This window comes from Suricata suricatta, chromosome 1 (genome assembly GCF_006229205.1).
Source record: "Suricata suricatta isolate VVHF042 chromosome 1, meerkat_22Aug2017_6uvM2_HiC, whole genome shotgun sequence".
NCBI lineage: Eukaryota > Metazoa > Chordata > Mammalia > Carnivora > Herpestidae > Suricata > Suricata suricatta.
The window spans coordinates 71,366,568-71,392,317 of NC_043700.1; the positions used below are offsets into that span (position 1 = coordinate 71,366,568).

At 42.0% G+C, this 25,750-nt stretch overlaps 1 protein-coding gene across 1 annotated transcript in view; it reads right to left on the reverse strand.

Moving 5' to 3' along the window:
* The window catches only part of FAM160A1 (family with sequence similarity 160 member A1), a 265,800-nt gene that overhangs the window by 44,274 nt on the left and 195,776 nt on the right, over positions 1 to 25,750 (reverse strand). The window contains exons 7-8 of the mRNA XM_029940163.1: positions 20,770 to 20,928; positions 18,454 to 18,540 (exon numbers count right to left, since the gene is read on the reverse strand). Of these exons, the coding sequence (XP_029796023.1) occupies positions 18,454 to 18,540; positions 20,770 to 20,928 (246 nt within the window). The remainder of the gene's footprint in view (positions 1 to 18,453; positions 18,541 to 20,769; positions 20,929 to 25,750) is intronic.

Here is a 25,750-nt window from a genome sequence, read left to right on the forward strand (position 1 = left end):
ATAATAGCAGGATTTGACTAATTCCCAACCATTATGGTGAGACCCATTATAGAAGAGTTAATGTTGTGAATTAATGAGGAAAAGGATCCAAGCACGGTTGAAAAGATAGGTTGATATAATACCCACTTCCGTCCCCTCCTTCTACCATTAAAGAAAAGGCAGAAGAGCATGGTCAATAGCAGGTCCTGCTTTTAGCACTGTGAGGTACAGAGTGACCCCAACATCATTCTGAGCTGCTAATCTCACTCTCATGATATGAATAAAGGGTTCCAGGTAAGAATCTGCAAATTAACTAAAAATATTATTCCTTTCTTTTAAAAGTAGGGCCACCAAAAAATTAAACCCAAGAGCCTCTTCTTAGATCCACTAGATGGTGCAAGCTCTCCTATTAGAGCAGACTTACCAAGAGGAGAAACTCAAGCAGGACATCACTAAGTTAGTATGGGCGCACCCAAGCAGCCCCTCATCACATAGGACCTTTGAGGGTAAAAGGATTTGCTCTCAAAGAAATCTACTTTGCAATTAACATAAGCATAAAGAGAATTTGTTCTAAATTCTGCACTGGGAGCTCAGGAGTTAACTGATGCCTTGGAAGAAATCAATGGAACTAAGATTTACTTCTAAGGGGCATAATGTGAAGAGATGGTACTGAAGACTCTAGACCTGCAGTTCTAGGTTTGGTCCAAATTCCGCCAGTAATCAGCTGTGTGAGCCTGAGCAAGTCACTTAACCTCTCTGGTCTTCAATGTCTTTACTCAAAAAATGAGGAACTATACAGTCTCTGGAATTATGTCTAGTACTAAAATCCTGCGAGTGTTTATCATACACTATGTTCCTATCTCCAGTTCAATCTATCCATTTAGATTTGGAAAGAACTTCACACACACAGGAAATGCTCCATGAAATCCATCCAGTCTGTGAAATTTGTTTAAATCGAGATGCTATTAATTATTTGTTGACAAAGAGTTTTAGAACTCCTACTGGGTGCCAAGCACTGGGGTGACACCTGTCTCAAAAATAAGGAGGTAGAAACAAAGGACTTCCTTACTTTTGTTCCACATAGAGCTCCTCTGTGAAGCTGAAATCTAATAGATTTCAAAGTTATACACTTCATAAATTCTGACATACAGAATGCTATCTTCAAAGAAAAAAAAATGGACAGCCAAATCTACTAGTTCTATTAAAGCAACTATCACAAATATAAATATCACACATACTTATCCGGATAGTTGAATGCCTTGATAAATAACCATGAAATGATATATTGCCAATTATTTTTAACTTGATAGATATCTCATAGACAATTCAAGTCAAAAACAATAAAGAAAAGTTCTCTTGTTTTGTACAATTTCAATTCCAGATATGGAGAGCACATTTTAAATCTGAATCTTAGAGGAGCGCCTGAGTGGCTCAGTCAGTTCGGTGGCTGACTTTGGCTCACGTCATGATCTCAAGGTTAGTGGGTTCAAGTCCCATGTTAGGCTTTATACTGAGAGCTCAGAGCCTGGAGCCTGCTTGGATTCTGTCTCTCTCCCTCTCTCTCTCTGTCTCTCTGCCTCTCCCTGCTCATGCTCTGTGTGTCTCTTTATCTCTTTCTCAAAACTAAACATTAAAAAAGTTTAAATACGAATCTTAGAGTCATCACTGATTCTTGTGTAATATTTTTTTATTTCATTTTCCTTTTCTTTCTATAAAATTCCATGTCTTCCTTTACACTGTTCCAGCAGTAACTGTCTCAAATCTAGTCATTTCCATCATGGACTTCCACCACAAATAAGACACATTCCACTTTAAACAAAAAGCTTGTCTAGCCAATCCTAAATACCCCTCCCTTCAAGCACCTCACTTTCCTCCCATTCCATGCCACACCAGAGTGCAGCAGTCAGCCAAACATCATTCATCAACCTGAGATGATGCCCCCACCAACCGCTCCAACTAATCTCTCCTTAACTCCCTCCTCTCTCCCTCTCACATTTGCCCCACATACACATCACTATTTAGTCACCTTATCTACGTTAACACATTCACTTAGTTATTCAGAAAACAGCAGAATACCTATGTGTGCAAGGCAGTGTGCTAGATGTGCTGCTGTTTATATGCTCGATGGATATACAAATAAGCACATATTTGTCACCTGGTAGGATAAGTAAGACACAGCAAACCCACAGTGATCTGATCACACAAGGTAATCCTTAAGCGCCACCGAAGTGAAACCAACAAAACTCTGAAGATGCCAAGAATGATTGCCTATGCCTGGCTTGTTCGGAAGCCTTCCAGAAAGAGGCAGCATGAGGGCAGAACATTGGAAGATGAGAGAGATTTACATAAGTATAGTTGGAGGAGAGAGGTATCTCAAGTAGAGGAATGGCATAAGTACAGACAATTAACTGGAGATCAAGTTTGTACTCGGTGTAGGGCAAATGCCCCAAGATAGCTGGAGAAGGAGAGGGAGATGGCAGGAAGTTTTGGGTTACCTGGGAAAAGATTAGAATAGGTGGGTGGGCTCTACCAAGTCTAGTCTCGGAGTTATTTCTCCTACTATGTTGATGCCTACGGTTTTCTACCTATTTACTCCTGGCAATATGCCAAATGTTTTAAATTACAGATTAATGAAGAGCTGCTTGGTGACCTAAAACTATGATTCTCCAACACGTACATGAATAGAACTAAACAAGAAACAACAGATTTAACACATACAAAGCACTAACTCTCCTCTCGGCAAGACTGGAAAGTATCAACTCATTACACCCTCACAAGTCCTTTAAGGTAGGCACTATTATTTCATCCCCGTGTTACAAACAAGGAAAATGGCTCAGAGAAGTTGAAAGTGCTGCCCAAGGGCCCAGAGCTAGCAGGTGCCAGAGCTGGAATATCATCCAGCAGTGTGTCCCTAAAGTTCACACCACGTTAAATCCTCCGCCAAGAACTAACTAGATAGTGCTAACCACTACCTCTAGGTTTATGGCAATGAATAAATGCACCTTCCTCTTTGCCCTCTATTTTAAGTCTGCTTACTCAGGCCAGGGTTTTTGTTTGTGTTTTGTTTTGGCACCATGCTAGATACAGCATTATAAAGACAGAATGCCCCCAAGTCACCAAGAGGCGGCCTCTGGGCCATGGATTCCGTGGCCAGCTCACAGTTTGCTCTGTGAATACGCAAAAGGAGAGGGAAGATTTGGGCTTCACCATACACACCAGTGTGCCCAGGTCTCAGCTTGCCATGTGCCCCACCTGGACCCTCCATGTCCACAAAATATTCAAAGATACAGTGGTTACATAGGCTGGAAACTTCGCACTAGAACTTAGATACTAATTAGAAATTTTTCTTTAGAAAAAAAGGAAAAGTGAAAGTTCTGATAGTTTCTATTATAATCTATTTCTATATTCTCAGAGGTTTCCCACAATAAATACTAGACATTTCATTATGTTCCACACTTGGTCCACAAGGGGATAGCTCTGGGATAAACAGTCGACTCTCTTAGGCTTTTCTATATATTGATGAAGGGAAAAGTGTATTTGAATATGGATCTAAATGACTGTGTGCATCAACTTTCCACTAAATAACCTAGAATATGAGCAGTAAAAAAAAAAAAAACCTAATAACGGTTACCGTTAAATGAAGAAAACGTGCCAACCCCATCTCTACTGTGTAACCTCTCGTGTTAAGGAACGCTCACTTCCCCTTCTGCTCACAGCACCACCGCATCTGGGGGGATCCGGTCGGCAGTACAAAGATGACACTTTACAATATCCTGTGATATACATGATGCCAGTGTATGGCCAGCTTTCCTACTGCCAAACTGACAACATTTCCATCTGAAAGGAGTTTTTATGGTATTGACATCACTGTATACCTATCTTCATAGTATTATACAGGAGAGCCATGTTGATTTCACAGCAGTAAATAATGGCATTTGTCCAGCATCCTGAACAATGAATGGGAGGTGCTTCTCACAATCAAACACTATACCGACACAAGGGAGCAGAAATGCATTCTTAGAACCAATACATAAAGGGGCACCTGGATGGCTCATTCAGTTAAGCATCCGACTTCAGCTCAGGTCCTGGATCATGATCTTGCAGGTTCTTGAGTTCAAGCCTCATAATGGGCTCTCTGCTGGCACCACAGTACCTGCTTCAGATCCTCTGTCTCCCTTGCTCTCTGCCCCTCCCTGCTTTCTCACTCTATCTCTCTAAAAATAAGTAAAACATTAAAAAAAGCAGAACATAAAAACTCAACAATGTCCTTTCACTGCTCACCTTTAGATGCTACTACTACTAAGTCCTTAAAAGATGCAAGTATTTGGACCTCTGCTATCTGCTTTGATGGCTAAAACAGCTCTAGAGGGAGGCAGAGCAGACCATGTCCCATTTCTAATGCCTTGCTCATTTGGGAAAGACTTCACAGCTTCCCAAAGCACTGTTCTCTACCTCCTCATCGGGTGCTCACCACAGTGTTAGGAGGTGACAGCATGGGGATTACCATGGATGAAAAACCTGATGCTTACGCAGGATAAGCCCCTTAAGATCACATGTAAAACTGGGATCTATGTCTTCTGAATCCTAGTCCAATGAAAGAGCATAAATAGCTAACGTGCCAGCAGAAGGGCAGAGATTATCCAGCCGCCCAGCATGGTCCATGGAGCACTCAGTTGCTGGCTTACAGGCAAAGCTCTGGGCATCTGCCCTATTAAATTAGATCCCGTTACTCAGGAGTTTGAGAGTAAGAAGTCCCTAGGTGACTGTCTTTGCACATTAAAGTGCAAAGTGCAGTGAGACTTAGAATAAGCAGGAAAATAATTCTAGGTACAACAGAGTTGACATCACGTCCTGAGAGAAATAAGGGAAGAATTAAATCCAAAGTTAGGCTATGAGATGAGACAAAAATGTGTTAAGGATCAGGAAGCACTATCAAAATAACGCCAGCATTCTCGGGGGGCCCGGTGGTTCAGTCGGTTAAGCATCTGACTTCAGCTCAGGTCATGATCTTGCTGCTCATGGGTTCCAAGCTCATGTCAGGTTCTGTGCTGTGCCTCCCTCTCTCTCTGCTCTTCCCCTGCTCATGCTGTCTCTCTCTCTCAAAAAAACAAAAACAAAAAAATATTTTTAAAAATACCACCAGCATTCTTCACAGGGCTAAAACAAAGATCCCTAAAATTTGTATGGAAGTGAAAATGACCCCGAATAGCCAAAGCAATCCTGAAAAAGAAAACCAAAGCTGGAGGCATCACAATTCCAGACTTCAAGCTGTGTTACAAAGCTGTAATCCTTAAGACAGTATGGTACTGGAACAAAAACAAACACAAAGATCAATGGAACAGAATAGAAAACCCAGAAACAGACCCACAAATGTAGAGCCAACTAATCTTTGACAAAGCAAGAAAGAACAGCCAATGGAAAAAAGACAGTCTCTTCAGCAATGGACAGTGATATGCAGAAGAATGAACCTGGACCACTTTCTTACACCACACGCAAAAATAAACTCCAAATGGATGAAAGACCTGAACGTATAACAGGAAGCCATCAAAATCCTACAGGAGAAAACAGGCAGCAACCTCTTTGACCTGGCTGCAGCAACTTCTTACTTGATGTGTCTCCAGAGGCAAGGAAAACAAAAGCAAACATGAACTATTGGGACCTCATCAAGTTAAAAAGCTTCTGCTAGCAAAGAAAACAATAGACTGGGAACTGATAAAATAAAATAAAAAATAAAATACAAAATTAAAGGCAACTGATAGAATGGGAGAAGATATTTGCAAATGACATATCAGATAAAGGGTTAGTATCCAAACTCTATAAAGAACTCAAACTTAACATCCAAAAAACAATCCAGAGAAGAAATAGGCAAAAGACATCAATAGACACTTTTCTAACAAAGACATCCAGATGGCTAACAGATACATGAAAAGATGCTCAACATCACTCATCTTCAGGGAAATACAAATCAAAACCACAAGGAGGTACCACCTCACACCTGTCAGAATGGCTAAAATTAACAACTCAGGCACAACAGATGTTGGCGAGAATGTGGAAAAAGAGGAATCCTTTTGCACTGCTGGTGGGAATGCAAACTGGTGCAGCTGCTTTGGAAAACAGTATGGAAGTTCCTCAAAAAATTAAAAATAGAACTACTGTACAACCCAGCAATTACACTACTAGGTATGTAGTGTATGCCCAAAGGATACAGGAGTGCTGATTTGAAGGGGCACATGCACCCCAAAGTCTATAGCAGCACTGTCAACAATAGCCAAAGTATTAAAAGAGCCCAAATGTCCATCAACTGATGAATGAATAAAGAAGATGTGGCATATACACGTGCACATGCATGCGCGCGTGCACACACACATGTACACACACACACACACACACATATACACACAGTGGAATATTACTCAGGGATCAAAAAGAATGAAATCTTGCTATTTACAACAACATGGAAGAAACCAGACTGCATTATGTTAAGCAAAATAAGTCAGAGAAAAAATATCATATGATTTCACTCATGTGAATTTAAGATACAAAACAGATGAACATAAGGGAAGGGAAGCAAAAATAATATAAAAACAGGGAGGGAGACAAACCAAAAGAAAGTCTTAACTATAGAGAACAAACTGAAGGTTGCTAGAGGGGTATTGGGGGGATGGGCTAAATGGGCTAGGGGCATTAAGGAGGATGACACTTGGGATGAGCACCGGATGTTATATGTAAGCGATCAATCACTAAATCCAATTCATGAAATCATCATTACGCTATATGTTAATAATTTTGGTTTAAATTTTTTAAAAATCTCCACTGAAAGGTCTAAAAAAGTAAGCGGAAGTATAGATTACAGGGATACATAATACTTATGAAACAGTAATTTTTCCCACTAAATTTAATTGACAAAGTTTAGAGTGAAAAAAAGGAATAATAAGCCTATTATCTACAATCAAAACACTAGTGACTACAAATGGTAGTCGCTGTCCAGTAACATACAGTGTCGTGTGAAGGATGCCTCATTTTAGAGATGCGCCTGGTTACCAGGTGACATGTGTCAGGGCTAAGTGCCCAAGACAATAAGCACTGTAGATGCGGAGCCTCGTTTGTTCTTCACAGGAACCCAGTAAAACAGGAATTACTTTGTCCATACAGAATACACAGATATAGATGAAGGCACTTGCCACAGTCACATTGCCACTGAAGGAGCAAAGCGCCAGAACTCAAAGGCAGGTCTCTTTGACCTCAAAACACATTTTTTGAAATGTTCTGCTAGATTGCTTCCCCAAATTGTATTAATCAATTATAATGCATTAATTGAATGTCTTAGATGGCACACACACACCTTCAGTTTGCAATTCATAAATCAAGTATTTCCAAGTCAAAGCCTCTTAAAAGTGTCACTAAAACCCTTTGGGTCTATTTAATAGCTGCCTCTCGTTGGATAGAGCAATTATTAATGGAGGCGGTCTGAAGCTGGCCTGACGCATATGATTCGTCCACCCTGTTTCATAGCACTACTGCCGGTCCCTGTTATAGGGCTGCAGGCCCGTGCCAGGATGTGCCTTTTAATTACTTCATTCAACTGCCTCTACTGACAGACCACAGTGAGCCCACATCTGGCCTCTCGACTTCCACAGGACTCTTCAGTTTAAATCCAGGGTGACTGAGGGATCAGAATGACTGTTCAGGCCCCTCCCACTGCCACCCCAGCTCGTAGGTCACAACTAGATCTCCAGCAGCAGACAGGGTCCACGATACTAGGATGTAAGCTCAAGACAGCACCAGGTGCATCAGGCTTTCCTGCTGAGCTCAAGCATCCACAACACACAGCTTCCCCAGCTGCCAGATGGTCCTAAAGGGAATGCCTGCCTCCCTGCCCTGAAGCCGCTGGAGCCTGCTTTGGGCTGTGAGACAAGAGCAGCAACTTCTAGAAGTGGTGACCACAGGGGCGCCTGGGTGGCTCAGTCAGTTGAGCCTCCGACTTCAGCTCAGGTCATGTTCTCAGGGTTCGTGGGTTTGAGCCCTGTATCAGGCTCTGCGCTGAGAGCTAGTTCAGAGCCTGGAGCCTGCATCAGATTCTGTGTCTCCCTCTCTCTCTCTGCCTCTCCCCTGCTCATGCTATCTTTTTCTCAAAAAAAAAAATAAATAAATAAAACATTTTAAATAATTAAAAAAAGAAGGGACCCCATTTCTCTAGCACATCCCCGAGACCCCTGTGCTTTACACCAGACCAGCAGTGTGTGGGCCAGGCGGGCTCTCAGCATGGTAGAGAGTCATTTTAAGTGACTGGTTTACTGCAGGCATGCTAAGAAACCAAGTTCCATATGAATAAGTATAGCTCAACATTATTATAAGAAGAGGAATAAGAATCTAGCAAAAAAAAAAAAAAAAGAGGGGAAGGCAGAGGCAAGATAATATTCCAGAGCCTTTAGTGATTGGACACCTTGGGTCAATAATGTAGAGAATGGGTTTTAAATTTTTTTATGTTTTTTTATTTATTTTTGAGAGACAAAGAGTGACAGTGTGAGCAGGAGAGGGTGAGAGACACAGGGAGATACAGAATCCGAAGCAGGCTCCAGGCTCTGAGCTAGCTGTCAGCACAGAGCCCGATGCAGGGTTCGAACCCACGAACCGTGAGATCATGACCTGAGCCGAAGTCAGACACTTAACTGACTGAGCCACCCAGGCGCCCCAAGAATGGGTTTTAAAAATCAAGTTACTGAAATGTGTAAGTAGAAATATGAAATGGAGAGACTAAAATATTATCCCACTACAGTTATTTCTATTGCACACCCCAGAGCTGAAGCCTAGTTTGGAGCTCCATAACTCAAGGGAAACTATAAAAGATTTAGCAGAGAAGCACCAAATTTGAAATATAAAATCTCAAAATTCCGGGGCCAAGAAGGCATTGTAATTCCATGTTTTTGATTCCTCTTTCTTCCAATTCCCCGCTGAAAGGAAGGACCTGATCAGTGAAGTTTTACAGCATTACTGGAACCAGACATAAAACTTCAAGGTGTTTTTCATCAGGAAGTAATGCAGACAACAGCAGAGTGGCGTGCCGGGCATCCAGAAACGCAACAGCAAGTCTCCCAGAAGAGAGGCAGGGGGCCTGTCTCTGCGCTCCAGCCACTCCAGAGCCCCTCCACCATCTCCCAGACTAGACATGCACAGCAGGGAGGACAGGAGAATTGGAGTGAAGTGACAGTGAAGTGACAGGCTGCTCTGCCCACTCCTCCCTGGAGACTAAAAACAGTATGACCTCAGAGGTCAGTGCACGCCTCCTGTAAACTCAGCCTCCAATTATAGCTCTTTAACATTTATTAATGGTGATAATTTGAAGATGGTATTTAATTGCTCCTAAAACCTTCAGACACAAGTTCCACCAGGCATAAAGGTCAAAAACATCCCAAGCTAGTGAGGGCACAATTAGACTCTAAAGGGGTCCCAGCCCACCTAACCCACAGACACACTAAGAGCAAATGGGTGACTCACGAGTGTGGCTGCTCCCAGCCTCTCAAGCTTTCCATCTTCTCCAGTCCCCAAAAAACTTCCATCCATCAGCCTAAGTCAATAAGCCATGAATTATTGAGCTTCCAGGATACAGATCATGAATATGTATGTGTGTGTTTAGAAGACAAGATTGTAAAACAAATGGGCTCCACCGTGGTTTATAGGAAGCCAGCCACACATGCCTTTAAGGAAATGGCTGAAATTATTCTACCCGTGTATATTGTTCAGGCATAGCTTTAGCACACAAGAGATGGTGGGAAATTGGGTTTTCTGGTAGATTTTTTTACTTCTGCTTTTCCAAGTATACTTGCATGGGATAACGGGCTGAATAAAACACAGATGGCTGCTCTTCACAAAAACCATAGGTACAGGCTTTCTTTGAGGTCACAGTTATTACTGCTAATGCCTGTGCGCTGCCTGCAAAAAAGGCAGGTGTGTAATTATTTTTCCTTCCATCCCTCCTTTCTTTCAGCACACTCTCCTGTCAAGGTCTCCACCTCCAACTACTACAGATAGCCCCAAACGTCACCCCTAATTTCCAAAATAACCCACAGAACACAAGAACAAACTAATCCACAAGTCATTTGGCCAAAATAATATGACTGAGCCCAGCATGCTATTCACGCACCTTTCTCCTCCAGACACCTTGCTAGCCCCCTCTTCTAACCCCGCCGTGGCCAGTGCAAGCACCAGGCCATCGCTGGCTGCTACTGCCAGCAGTCTGCCCATCTCCCACCCGCCCAGGAAGCCTGAACAACACACCGGCACAGAGATTCTTCCAAGCTAGTGACAAAGCCACCCAGCCTGCCTCATGTCCATCTTTATCTGCTCCTCTACACCCTGATCAGGGCATTCAAAAAACGACCAGCACCAGCAGCAAAGGGTCTTGATAATCTTCTCACTAGGCCTCTCCACCGAGGGACTTGCTTCTAGAATCACCACCATTTTCAAACAGTTAGGGATCATCTAAAGTATGCAGGACACCATGCTGCCTCCTACGGTACAGGTTAGCAAACTTCCTCTGTAAAGGGCCAGAGAGTAAATACTTCAGGCTTTGTGAGTCACATACAGTCTCTGTCATATACTCCTTTTTTAAACAAACAGTAGTTGAGGGGTAATGGGGTGGCTTGGTCAGTTAAGCATCGACTCTTGATTCAGCTCAGGTCATGATCTTATGGTTTTGGAGTTTGAGCCCCAGTGGGGGTCTGCACTTAAAGCACAAAGCCTGCTTGGGATTCTCTCTCTCCCTGCCCCTCCTCCACATGCTGACTCTCTCTTTCAAAATAAATAAATTAACATTTTTAAAAAGTAATATTTGAGAAAGGTAAAAAAACGTTCTTTTAAAAAGAAATTTTCATAAAACACATAATATAAAATTTGCCATCCTAACCAGTTTAAGTGGACGGTTCAGTACAGTACGCTCACACTGTTATGCAAAGTACCCTCCAGAACGCTTTCATCTTGCAAAACTGAAACTCAATAAACTCTCCATGTCCCCCAGGCTCCCTGCAAACACTGTTCTACCTTCTGTCCCCGTGAATTTGACTACTACAGACACCGCATACATGTGGAACCACACAGCATTTGTCTTTTTGTGACTCACGTATTTCACTTAGCATATTGTCCCCAGGGCCCATATATGTTGGGGCCTGTATCAAAATTTCCTTCCCTTTGAAGGCTGAATAATTAATGCCATTGTAGATTTATACCATACTTTGTTCATCCATTTGTCTGTAGATGGATGTAAAAACATTCTTAATTCTCAGGATATACAAAAACAGACCATAGCCCAGATTTGGCCCATTGATCACGATTTGCCAAACCCTGTTCTGGAGGCATAAAAAAGCACTATGAGGGGCGCCTGGGTGGCTCAGTCGGTTAAGCCTGCGACTTCGGCTCAGGTCAGATCTCACGTTCTTGGGTTCAAGCCCCGCGTCAGGCTCTGTGCTGACAACTAGCTCAGAGCCTGGAGCCTGCTTCCTGTTCTGTGTCTCCTTCTCTCTCTCTGGCCCTCCCCCTCTCATGCTTGGTCTCTGTATCAAAAATAAATTTAAAAAAAAACATTAAAAAAAAAAGCACTACGAAACAGAAGTCAGAGAACTTCCTCAGTCCAAGGCATCTTCAGTTATCAGTAATTTTTTCACAGCCCTTCTAAGCCAAAAGAAATACCTGACCATTCCGTTTATTAAGTACTTGCGTCCAGACAACTTAATACGTACTTAAGTGCTAACAACTTACCTTCTGCTGGGCACTCAAACCTCAGAATCAGACTGGACAATACCAACCTCATTCCCTGTTCCACAATGATTTTCACGTGATACTTGATTTTATGTACAGCATCCACCAAACACTCAGTTTTGCAAAAGCAGGATCGTACTGAAAGGAATGTATACTTAATACTGAAACTCAGCGATTTCAAGCCAGTAACTCATGTGGTATCTGACAGGTGTCACTGTACATTCCTCATAAATTTAGAGTATTTCTCTGAGGCCTGGCACACTGGGGACTGCTGGTAGTAGGCTCTTCCAGGGATTTCAGGGTGGAGGCGGGGAAACAGTCAAATGCCAAAAATACATCAAACAGAAAGGAGCACAGGCTCCCCAATAAAGGACTGACACAGATACTAAGATACAAATTCTAGAAAAGAGGGATGCCTGGAACCCACAAAGTCAGGGACAGCCATGGGCAGGACTGGGATTTTAGCTGGTCCTTGAAGAAAGAATAAGACCTGACAAGAGAAGAAGAAGGAAGAGAAAATTCCAAGCAAAGGAACTATATACTAAGTTTAGGAGAAGCTCTGAAGCAAAAAGGAACATGGAAAAAGTGCGGACTGAGGAGACCACGAGGAAATGGAGCCATTTCAGGTTTCAGAGGGAAGATGATGTCTTTAAAGATAGGTTTAGAAAGCTTAACCCAGCCATGTGTGTGAAACAGCCTGAGGCAAGAAGTTGTGAGCAGACACTAATCCTGGTCAAGGTGCACAGAGATGATGACCTGTCCATGTTGTGAGAAGAAACAAAAGAATGAGACAAAAGAACTTTACGAAGAAAAGTTAACAAAGGGGGGAGTAAGAGAAAAAGGATCCAGAACAATCAAGCATCTAGGCCAATGGAGAAAAACCTCTGTGCAGAGGAGGAGCTAAGCTGCCTTAGGGAAAGCTAGGAGTTTGGCTTTTGTTATTCTAAATCTGAGGAGCACAGCAGGTGTCTTAGACGGAGAGATCCAGCAGCTGTGGAGGATTTTCAGGCCATCTGTGTAGAGCTGATAGTTGATCTTGGGGGTTGGAGGTTGATCAGCAGAAGACCAAGCCCCACGCATGCCCATTATTTAGAGGAGGAAAGGGGAGAGTTAAGTCAGTGCTGCCGACAGACTAGAGGAGAACAAGAGCATCGCAGAATGGACATCAAAGGGGAAAGGAGGTTACTAGGGAGTCAGAAGTCTTGGGTTTGTTAATAAAGCAATTCTTTAAAATCCCAGTAATTTTAAACAAAAGTTTAAGTGCATTTAATGATCCAGCAAAGGGAAAGCTGGCAGGTATGCATGAAAACGAAAAGCAGTCACCCCAGCTACTTTGAAAGGGTTTTATGGGTAGTAAGTAGGATAATACCTTCTCTATAGAATCTTTCTTCCTTGTATCCCTATTTCCTTCCCTTCTCCTGAGTCCCTTTTCTTTCTACTTCCTTTCAGTTCATCCCTATACATCCCCAAATGCCACTCACACCTGCTGCCATATTTTGTCACCACGAGACTGGTCCTGAGCCCGGCATCCCAATCCCCCTCTGCACTGAAACTGCTCACTACGGATACAAATACTCACCTGCCCTGGGAGTCACATCAGGGTCTGAGCCCAGTCCTCATCATCCCTGCTGCCTTGTGCACCCCACAGCATCCTTAGTGTACTTTTTATCAAAACACGTTCCTCCAAGCCTCAACTCCTTCTGGAGCTCACTCTGGGAACGTCCTTCCCTACCTGCTCACCCTCAAGGTTCAGCCCAGGTCACTCATGTCACTCTCTCCCTAACCACTCAGCCTTCCGTGTCTGCCCCACACCCCTCCCCCACCCACCTGGCTTCCTCCTCTGGGACAGCACTTATGTTAGTCCATCTTGCTTCACATTTGTGGTTAACATGTCGGGATCCAAAGTCCCAGATTATAAACTCCGTGGAGACAAGAGGGTTTTCAGACAACTTCATTTCCCCACAGGGTCTGGTACAGACCTTTGCTTCTGCTACACAGTCACTAAATGGTCTTAGAACAAACAACATTATTCTCTGACTATATAGGAGATGACAGAATTTGTCCTAGAATGACTATGATAGCACCTTTGCATTTCATGTTTGCTCCCCATTCCCTGCAAGGAAGAAAGAGGAGTTTGTTGTTCCCACTGTACAGCTGAGGAAACAGACTCAGAGAGGCTAAAAGCTCTGTACGAGGTCACACAGCAGTAAATATGAGAGCCAGGACTAAAATTCAGATCTTCTGATTCATGGCCTAATACTCTTCCACTGCACACCCTGCTTCTGCCTGTGCTTTAGATAATTCTTCACTGTTTATTTATATCTGGTATATTATTAGCATATCTGCCTGTCACATTAAAGTATAACTACTATGATTTCAGGTTCCAGAGAACAAGGATCAATACATAGAATCAGGCAGTAACTGTAAACTATGAAAAGTGGACTTTCTTATGTGTTTCTAGAAACTTCTAAGCCACATTTTACTTCAGCACTAAATGAAAATATACTCTGCAGGTGCCGTCTGTACCTACAATCAACCCTCTAAAATACTGATACTAGAAATACGTTCGCTGTATCACCTCTATTTGCTTCTCCATACCTATTCTCCATCTTTTCCACGCTGCTCTGAGTCCCAAAGGACCTATGCGGACCATTTTTTCCCTACAATTCCCTTGCCATTTGGTTTCCATTTGGGTTTACTCAAAGGGAGTCCAGAAGGAGACGGGAGGGAGGGAGAATGAAGTAGACAACTTCTTCCCTTGCCTCCCTCCCTGCGGCACTGCCTCAGACTGGCTGGGACCACACCTGAAATTCCTGGGTCCACTCAGGTGCCCTCTCCATATAGCTCTCTCTCTCTGACGCTTTACAAACAGGAAAGCATGGAAATCAGTCAAGCCTTTGGAACCATGCGAAGCCATCTCTTAGACCTCCATCTACAAGGAGTGAAAGGGACCAAGCCCCTGCTACTATACTTGGAAGTCCTCACTGCACGTCCCACCAGCTACTGCCACAGTGGCTGAGTGCAGCAGTGACACCAGGCAGACCTGTCCCTGGGAGGCACAGGCCTCCTCTGATGGCCTTTCTCTGACTACACAGCACTCAAGGACCCTCCCAGCCAGACTCTCTCTCTCTTTTCTTTTTTACTTGGGGCCAGATATACACTGAGGTCTGACAACTCCCAGCCTTTCCCACCTTGCTGTCTATTTTCTCTCTCACAAGCATTCTCCCTAGTAAAAGCATTGCACGTTTCTTCCTATCTTTGCATCTGCTTCTCTGAGAACACAGACTAATACTATCCCAATGAATATTCAGCCTTGAAAATTTAGCTTTAATAAATTAAATATACAGAAAAAATAAAACTATTCTTGCTGAATAAAGGCTATCTAAAGTCATAAAAAACGAATTTTGTACAAGAGGGTGTCTAGATCTAACTAATTCCTCATCCATATTAACGTGGTATCATTTTCTCTAGTATGACTTTTATAAAGTATGATTTTACACCTATCTCCAAAATTTGATCCTTTCCCAAATGTCCAGAACAGGCTTCCAATCCCTTATTCAAAATCCTGGAGCGCATATATACCTTGGATTTCAAACTTCTCATAATTTAGAAAAGTAAATTTGCTATATTTGACTAACCCAGTAGGTCTGAGGTAGCACCTTATAACCAAATACATTAGTATTTCTTCCACAAAATATACAAATGTTAACACAAGTGAGAAAAAAATAGTCTCAAGACAGTTCAGGGAAGGGTTTGCCACCAAATGAGTTCAGCAAAGGTCAGGTTGTGCTGCTGCAGGAATTATTTTTTTTAAAAATGGTTTTCCGAGCTTTCTGAATTTCTAACTTGAGGATAAGGGATTATAAATGAGTATATCCACCTACAGAAAATACGCAGCCCTTTGAAAAAAATCAAATATGCCCTTGCACTAACACAGATGAGTGACTGGCCAGGCCGCAGTGTCGGATGGAGAAGGCCCAAACGGAACAACTTGGAAGGCGGCTGTGCACATACTGACTCGGGAGAGAACTGCAGAGGCGACCTTCGCCTGTCAAGCATCCGCGCCCCACCTCTCATTACCCACAATCCTTTGTAATGACTTCATCTCTGGTTAGGAAATGTGGTGGAAATACAGTTTATGAGAATTGATTGTGATGTAGGAATATTTTTGACTCTGAATTTATTTATGTTATTTATGAGACAGAGAGAATGAGTTCACCTCTGCAAACTGCCTACGTGGATAGGATGGCCAGTAACTAAACTACTATGCATACATTGGGAGCTGAGAGAGTACACCACGGAAATTTACTTAGGACACTAAATTAGGTTCCTCTGGCAGGGCAAAGGACACAAAATATGAAAAAATATACACTGGAGCCCCTATAGTAGACCTAAGATTTCCAACTATCCTTTCCCCGTATCAAAGGAGAGGACATGGGCTATTGGAGATGAGTGTTCCCGCTAGGCGCTCCTCTGGGCGCCCAATTCTGGACTTCCTTATCTGCCTGGGGGCGGGGCTGGGGGGGGCCCCTGTCCTGCCACTCAAGAGAGACACCTTACTTCATTAACCACTGAGGCATTCAAGAGCCAGAGGAGAGGCTGTTCACCCTCGCTCTTTGCCTTGCTTCCTTCCTAAACCTTTTCATTCTAAATGATAAAAAAACACAAACAAACAAGAAAAGATTGGGGAGCAAGGAGAAAAATAAATTAGGGAGGAAATATTCTCCCTGGTCTCTAAGTAACTGAGAAAAACTGTCTGCAATGGATAAAAGTTAGGGAATTATAATTAGGGGTTGGAAATTCAAATCTAATGTAGTAACATTCACTTTGCATTTTATTTATTTGATAGTGATGGTATTTTTTTCCACAATAATGATGTATTCCTGACTTCATGATTTTTAAAAACCTCCTATTTTCATTACAGGCATAAGAGAAAACTATTTTAATTAATATACGTCAAGTGCTATTAGTATTCTCCCTGCATGGCACTTTGACAAACATCATTCCATCTGGGCGCTGTTTATTCAACCTCCCGAGTCCAAGGCTCTGTCCTTGGCATGGGAGATACCCCAGTGAACAAAGCCAGTGTGAACCTTACCCACAAGAAGCGGGCAAACCACTGTGGAGATAGCCATTAAACAAGCTATTGCACATTTAATGATTTGATTCCACTTGTGGTAAGTGCTATGAAGGAGTAGTACAGAGTGACCAGTCAGGTCCTTGTAACAGTCTCTGAGATGGATCTCATTCTCAATTATGGATAAAGAGTTAGCATTAATATTTGTAACATTAAGGTATAGTAATTATAATAATGTAAAATATCCTGAACAAATAATAATTATAATTATCACTATTGTAATAATGACTTGAGAAATTATTTTATATCAACTGGTCAATGAGGAAAAGCATGGGAATAAATGAGGAAGAAAGTCTAAATGTGTGAGAGAGTATACGGATAATTACCGCCGAAGAATCTCAGAAGCACGGTTGTATTCCTTCATAGAGGAAAACTCCTCCATGCAGAGGCTTAGAGACCTTCAGTGTAAGGCACCTACCCACCCCCCCACCTCCAGCACTGCAAGATACTAACACAAGGACAGCCTGGATACAAACATGAGCTTTCTATTTTCCAAAGAAATATCCTGCATTCTCCAAGACAGATTTCATTGTGAACACTTGGTCCCTTTGTGCTCATAAACCACTAAAACAAGCGGGGAATATCAATATTTTGATATTTAAACCACATCCAAGATTATCTCTTGACCCTAGAAATAACAAAAAAGTCCTGATCAGATCAAAAACACTCTTTTGCAAAATACTGCAGCACTAAATGGTAAAAGATCTTCTATCAAGACCTGTTGCTTGAAACTAGAAACCCCATTACCATGGCTTCAAGGTTGCCATTATAAAGTACTCTTCAATTCTATAAAATGAAAGCCCATGGAAACGGTACTTCTAGATGTAGAGAGCTGGACATCCCATCGAAACAACACTGTGGTAAGTCGTTTCTTGCTTATCTCCCTACGTGCACTGGCAACTCTAGTAACTCCACAGAGACTCTCTGAACTAAACATTCTATGTGTCTCTTTACTCAGTGAAGAAAACTCCTTGTAATTATAATTCTAGGTGCATGGGTGTCTCCTGACAGCTCACAATGGAAAAGATATCAGTTGATTTATTATACAAAATGAGTGCATCATAAGGAATTCAGAGTGGTGCTAAATGAGGCAGCCAACCTTTGCTGGGACCTTAACTTGCTTCACTTTACATCCTGCTGTCACACAATTGTTATAATAAAAAAACTACGCTCTATTAAGGAGATGACGAAGCCACGACACTTGTGCTACCACTGCCCCTTTCCCCACCACAGTAAGCCCTTCACTCTCTAGGACAGACCTGGCCTCAGAGGACAGCTTAACAGAGTTCCAAGTAGCTACTCCCCATGAACTGAAGGAAACACAAGAGTCAGAGTCATTTGCCAATCCTCATGTAGACTATCTTATTTAACATTCACAGTGCTAGGTTCCATGACACCAGTGGATTCCATCAGACTTAGGCTGTTGCCATTGTTAAGACCTATCTTTGATATTGCTGAGGAATATGAATGGAAATGAGAAGAAAAATGAAGCTAAAGTCACCATCAAGTCAATTACACCGTTCACCTTCCTCAGTTTCCAAAAGTTGTACCAGGATCAGATAAGATTACATTAGCCAATCACTGACCTTATGGAGTGCAGGAGCCAAGACAGGTACCAAGAATCCATTGTAAATATAATTAACAAGTTGACTGCGAATCAAAGGGTGAGCCACCTAAGAAAGAAACCGGTAGTCATGAAAAAGACAAAGACTGGGGGGCCTGGGTGGTTCAGTTGGTTGAGTGTCCAACTTCGGCTCAGGTCATGATCTCTCAGTTCATGGGTTTGAGCCCCGCATCAGGCTCTGTGCTGACAGCTCAACGCCTGGAGACTGCTTTGGATTCTGTATCTCCCTCTCTGTCTGTCCCTCCTCTGCTTGCGCTCTGTCTCTCTCTGTCTCTCCAAAACAAATAAACATTAAAAATTTTTAAACAAAAAAAAAGACAAAGAGTTTAATCTTTAGGTCTTCTTAAAATCACACATTTCTGTTAACATCCTACATTAAAAAAGGAAATTCAATTTTGGCCATTTATTCCATGGTTAAAGAATAATTCAGATTTCAAACCAGTATGTAATTTTTTTCAGATGGTTTATTCCAGGATAAATAGCTTGGACTTTCCAGTTTAAAAACTGGTAATTTTAGGGGTGCCTGGATGGCTCAGTCAGTTAAGTGTCCGACTCTCAAGTTCAGCTCAGATCATGATCTCAAGGTTCATGGGCTCGAGTCCCGTGGTGGGCTCTGCACTGACAGCACAGGGCCTGCTCGGGATTCTTTCTCCCTCTCTCTCTGTCCCTCCCCTGTTCACACTGTCTCAAAATAAATAAATAAAGTTTTAAAAAATTTGGGAATTTCAAGTTTCTCCTTAAAAAAGATAACAGATAGATTATGTATAAGGACACATAAATTAAAAGTAACAAACTGTAAAGCATATTTTCGCCCCATAACTTCATCTATGTCCCATTCTACCTTGTGACTAATTAGAAAAAGACTGTAACTACTAAAGTGAACAATTTAATACATTTATTTTGCTAACAGAAAGAATTCATATTAAAGATACATTTTCTGACAATCATTTATATTGAGGAGGAAGGCATTTAGAAAATCTTTTCATAAAAAATAAGATTCTGCTCAAAAGCTGAGAACATTACCAGAGGTGCAACTCTTCCTAGGTTTGATTTTTAAAATATATTCAGCAGGGATAACACTTTACTAATATTTTGTATGAGTAATCTTTTTAGTAATACCCCCAAACAAAAAAAAAAAATCTTAAAAGTATATGGCCTTGATTTCAAAATATGGTATGAAATATATCATTTCTCTGCCTTTAACCAGGCCTGTTAGCTTTACTTTTCTTTCGTAATATAATAAAATCAAACAATAAAGTGAAAAGCAATTTCTAGGGAAGTAAAGCTAGATCTTTAAATTACTGATAATCTCTCTCTGTGTGTACATTTGGGAAGGAACTAATAGTTTCATCTTTTTTATTTCCACACACTTCTGCAAGAAATGTTGATAGACTGTAATATTAAAGAGGAAAAAAAAACCCTGAAGATATAATCCATTTATCTTATATATAAATAAAACTTCCTTTGACTTAGCAATAAAAATGAGATAGGAACTAAAGTAATTTACTTTCATTTTCTTCCAGAAGCTATTTCTTTATTTGATAGATATACAGATTATAACTAACATTTTTCACCTTATAATCAACATAAGGAAAATTTGATTTCTTAATAATTCCAATATGAAGGTAATATTTGTATTGTATAGAAATGAAACATTTTTATGAAAAACCACTATATTCTTAAATATATATAAAATCTGAATTTTACTGAAAACAGTAACAAGAAATCTGAAGGTAAAAATCTAATCAAGAAGCCACGTATACTAGAGTTCAGTGGTTGTTTTTTCCCTGAAGCAGACTAATTTCAAAGCACAGATTTAATTTGTGTTGCTAAGAAGATGCTTAACTTCTTCTGAATTCAATAGGGATAACAATATTCTTTATGTAGCATGCACCATTAAGCAAAATAAAGTGTTTTCCTTTGTATACTCCCAAGAAGACCTTGGGTATAATTTGGTGTACTTAGAAGCCTAAAAATATCTATTTAATGAGTGAAGCACTGAACTTATTTTTGATGGTTAAGTGGATAATCAAAACTGAATTAACACTTTTTAAGGAAGATAAAGGAAATCTACTCATTTTTTTCTCAATTAAAGCTTTCCCCAAACCTATAAACTTACATTTTTGTTCATTCAAGGACATTCAGTATGCTTAAGATAAAGTGCCTGTATTCCATAAACATCACAATTTTAAAAAGGAACGCTGATGAGCTGACCTTTCGCAGTGCTCCTATCCTGAACGCACCGTCAAAGGGCTCTTCGTTTGCGCCCGGCACCCACCTGTATGACGGCATTGCAGAACTCCAGGGAGTTCATGAACTGAACCAGAGCAGGGAGAAGCAGCCAGTCGTCTCTCAGAAGGCAGTGCCATTCCTCACCTTTCTCTTCAAGCTTTGTGGGCAGGGAAGAGTAGAGACCACTGAGCCCAGTTGCAAGTACCTGTGTTCAGACATAAAAATAAGCTCTTTTCCAAAATTCTTAGCCCACAGCTCACAGCTGCCAGGTGATGCCAATGCAACTGGCCCAAAGACCGCGCTCCAAGCAGCAAGGTATTCAAATATTCAAAGATATCAGCTAGCGAGGAAGAACTCAACAGGTGAAGGGCTCAACTCCGACCGAGGACACAGCAGCACCAGGGGGGTTTGGCGGACACGCACATAGTTAATACAGGCTGCTTACCTCTTACGTGCCTGGCAAACGCTGAGCTGGGGGCACAGGGAGTGAGGGAGACACATGCGGAGATGAAGACATGAGTCTGCCCCCAAGGTGTGCAGGAGAGAAGCAGACCCATATATAACGCGTTACAGTGTAACACGCAGAGTTCAAATCCAGAGAAGGGCTAAGGCAGTCCGGGACGGAAGATCACACAGGTTAAGAACGATGAGTAGCTTTATGAGAAAGATTCCTGCAGACGTATTAAAGGTCATGACCAATACACACGTTTACAGTTTAGAAAGCACCTTAAGCTGATCTCCACAAATTACAGCAAGAAGTGGGGGGTCATGGGCCAGTTAGATGTGATGATGATCATTCAAGCAGAGCTAAGGTGGGTCTAAGCTGAAGCATCAGCAATAAGAGAAGAGAGGAGGAAGTAGAGTATCCTGTGTGAGTTGGCTGTCAGAGTGCTCTCCGTAGGCCTCTGCCAGTCCAGTAGTAAACCAAAGGTCACGAGGTTTACATCCTCAGTGCTAACATGAGACGGTCAGCATTTGGGCTTAGGCAGTAAGGGTGCATGAGAACTCAAATCTGTCAGATTGTCCAGCTTGGTTTTTAAGAAAATAGTGATCCCCTCCTTTTTTTATTTAAAAAATTTTTTTAATGTTTTTTATTTATTTTTGAGAGACAGTGCGAGCAGGGGAGGGGCAGAGAGAGAGGGAGATACAGAATCCGAAGACAAGCTCCAGGCTCTGAGCTGTCAGCACAGAGCCCGATGCGGGGCTCGAACCCACAAACTGTGAGATCATGACCTGAGCTGAACCTGGATGCTTAACTGACTGAGTTAAAGACAGAGAGAATGAGAGCAGGGGAGGGACAGAGAGAGAGAGAGAGAGAGAGAGAGAGAGAGAGAGAGAGAGTCTTAAGCAGGCTCCATGCCCATCAGGGAGTCCAAGGCAAGGCTCATTCTCTCAGAGTGAGATCATGACCTGAGCTGAAATCAAGAGTCAGATGCTTAACCAACTGAGCTACCCAGCACCCTGGTGATGCCTTTAATAAAGAAAGAAGTGTAGGAAAGAAACACATTTACTGTGAGTGCCTGGCGATTTTATCTTGTAGAATGTAAGACCAAGGAAAACAACTAATTTCACAGTACTAGAGGCCTCCCAAATGGGAAGTGACGCTAGCCAAACAGCACCTGAGAGATCCCGATCTGGCAGCCATGCAAATAAAGGGCAGAAATGGCCCAGAACAGATGCAACAAGGTAATCTATAAAAGGCACTGCTCCAGGGTAAATGCTAAATTTATGAGGAATTCAAATCAGATTGAACACTCAAGGAAACACTCAATCCTGAATTAGCCCCAGAAAAGAGCGAAGTATTCATTGATCTGACAGTCTAATAAGAGATGAACAGGCCAATTACAATAGTGTAATAAATACTCAAAATACGTAAGAGAAAAAATATAGAGCTGTGGATGTACGAAAGGCTCTTACTGTAGACTTGGGGGCTGGGAACAGAAAATATTCTCAACAGAACTGATGTCCAAGCTGCTGAAGAATTAAATAGGAGTTGGCCCAAAAGAGAGCCTTCAAAGGGAGACTATTCCAAGCAGAGGATGTACAAAAGCTCTAAGGGGTAAGAAAAGATGGCATCGTTTAGGAGCTAAAAATGCAGCATTACTGGAATGTAAAAGGTAAAGGGAGAAAGACCCAGGCAGGGTCAGATCATGCAGGGTTTTGGAGGCCAGGGAAAAGAGCTTGAGGGACACCCAGACAGATGTGTGCGTCTGATGCTGAGGAGTAGGATCAGGACTAGACGTGGAGATCTGGAATTATCCATTTGCAGATGGTACCTCAAGCCAACAAGACCAGAGAGAGGAGGGAAGGCAGGTTTAGACAGATGAGATAAGACTCAATAATCCAGTGCCTGGATCAGAAACAGAAAGCAGAGGGAAGTATGGGAACGGGTATGCCCAACTTGGAAAAATTATCTGCCAAATCATCGTTGCCTCTCCTTTTCCGTTGTCCTGTTCCCACAGCACTCTTGCATCCCTCTGTGGAGCAGTCATCTTTCTGGTCGTCTTTATTAGATGACTGGTTTATTTTCTCCAGTTCACCTGGTCTGACTTGCTCACTGCTCTTTCCCCAGCACCAGCCTTCCATAGTGCCTGGCCCACAGTCGGTGATCTAGAAAGATCTGTAGGTTGGGTGAATGAATCTGAACTCTGAGCAAAGTCTTAGAAAGGGAGACATATATATTTAGCAGTAAAGGTTTGGAGTCTTGTTCTTAAGACTACATAATACTCGTTATTCTGCAGAATATTTTATTCCATGTTTCTCTGCCACTCTGAAAAAGATGGCAGAGGCATATCCTCTGGCTTCACGTTCTGTAGGCAAGAACACGGCAGGGCTCCCCGTCCAGCTGTCACACGGCACTGTCCTTCCGGACAGGCAGGCTTCTGCTCACATCTGAGCCATGCCCTTTTCAGAATACTCTTTTTAAAAAGTGAATATGAGGGCACCTGGGTGGCTCAGTCGGTTAGCATCTGACTCTTGGTTTTAGCTCAGGTTCAGAACTCGCAGTTTGTGACTTCAAGCCCCATGTCAGGCTGTGTGCTAACAGTAAGGAGCCTGCTTGGGATTCTCATTCTCCCCCCCCACTCTCTCTTCCCCTCCCTCCCTTCCTCTCTCTGTATCTCTCTGCCCCTCCCCCACGGTCTCTCTCAAAATAAAAAATTAAACTTAAAAAAATTTTTAAGTAAAATATTAGGTATGTGTTATTTTTAATTACTGTCAGTGATGTATGTAATTTGAAAATTAATGTTGCTGTAATTATATTGATATACTGAATAGCTATTCCCAGCTTTTTAGTCAGACAAATTAAGCCTGTCTTTATGAATTCATCTTCAAAGCCTCAAAGTGGTTAAGGAATCAGGAGTATGCAGAATTAAAGCCTTTGTACTGTGGTTAATTTAGCACGAGTTAGCAAATGTAATTGATTTTTAAAATGTGACATCAAGATTAGATTTCCCTTCAAGGAGAATTCTCGGTCTCTGTTCTCCCTTGCCAGAGGTTCCAAATTTATAACAGGCAACTCACTCGGGTCACATTCAAAATGGGAATTAAAATGATTTGTTTGGGTGTGTTGACAAGGAGTTAAATACTTTAAATAGAGGACATTCTTCTTTGGGACCACAAATGCCCTGATTTTGAAAAAGAGGTAAGTGCACAATCCCGTTTACTATTTCCTATACTTTAAACATATTATCTGGCCTGAAGGTGTTCAGTTTGTTTTGAGTGAATGAATGAATGCCTGAATAAAGGTCACTATCAACAAAACAGAGAAGTATATATATTCTTTTGATGTCTCCCATATTGAAATGGCTCGCCTATTTTTCTTACCGCCCTTCTTCCTCCGCTGTGGGCTTCTCTCCTGGACGCCCGCCCGCCCTCCAACGCCCTCTCTCTCCTGGGGCGTCAGCTGGACCTCGGATTCCCAATCCCCAGGCCTGCCCTCTGCTGCGGAGCTGGGTGTGTTCCTCATGGTGAGTGCTTCTAGCATCTGATACTCAACATACCTGACCAGACAGAGCGTCCACACCTCCAGTGTGGATTAGAATGAACAAGTCAGACCGGGTGAGCAGGAGAAGGCAGCCAACAAACTAATAATAAATGCAAGAAACATGACTGCTCCACAGAGGGACACGGGGTGCTGTGGGAAGAGGACAAGGGAAAAGGAGAGGCCACAACAGGTTTTGCAGATCATTTTCCCAGCAGTTTAAAGACATAATCTATTTACTTTTAAATTTCATTTTTAGAGTAAAAATTTTTAAACATATAGACATTCAACAGCTAGTTAAACATAAAATGTCCATTTATTATTTAAGCCTTTTATTGATCCTGATCACAAAAAAAGCAATTGTAAAATATAGTATATATTCCCAGCCCATTAAGTGTTAACTCAGTATTTCTAATTTATCTTCTCTCAAGAGTCTCCTCAAAAGAAAGCTAATCACCATATAAAATCATAAGGATAACAACAGTTTAAAAGGCAAACCACAGGGCAGCTGAATAGCTGAGTTGGTTAAGCGTTGGGCTCTTGATTTCAGCTCAGGTCATCATCTCACAGTTTGTGAGTCCGAGCCCCATGTCAGGGCTTTCTCGCACACACTCTCTCTCTTTCTCTCAAAATCTTTAAAAATAAAGTAAAATAAAAAGCAAACCACTTCCCTGACAGAAGAATAGTACGGACTTGTTGCAACCGTGGATTTTAGTATCAGACTAACATGGTTTCGAACCCAACTTTGCCATTTACAGAGGTTTCTAAGGTTCAGTTCTTCAGTGAACTGTTCAAAGAATTAAAGACAATATGCATGCCTGAGTGGCTCAATTGGTTAAGTGTCTGACTTCAGCTCAGGACATAATCTCACTGTTTGTGGGTTCAAGCCCCACGTCGGGCTCTGTGCTGACAGCACTGAGCCTGGAGCCTGCTTCAGATTCTGTGTCTCCCGCTCTCTCTACCCTTCTCTCACTCACGATTTGTGTGTGTGTCTCTCTCTCAAAAATAAATAAAACATAAAAAAAAAAAAAGATAATATGCATGT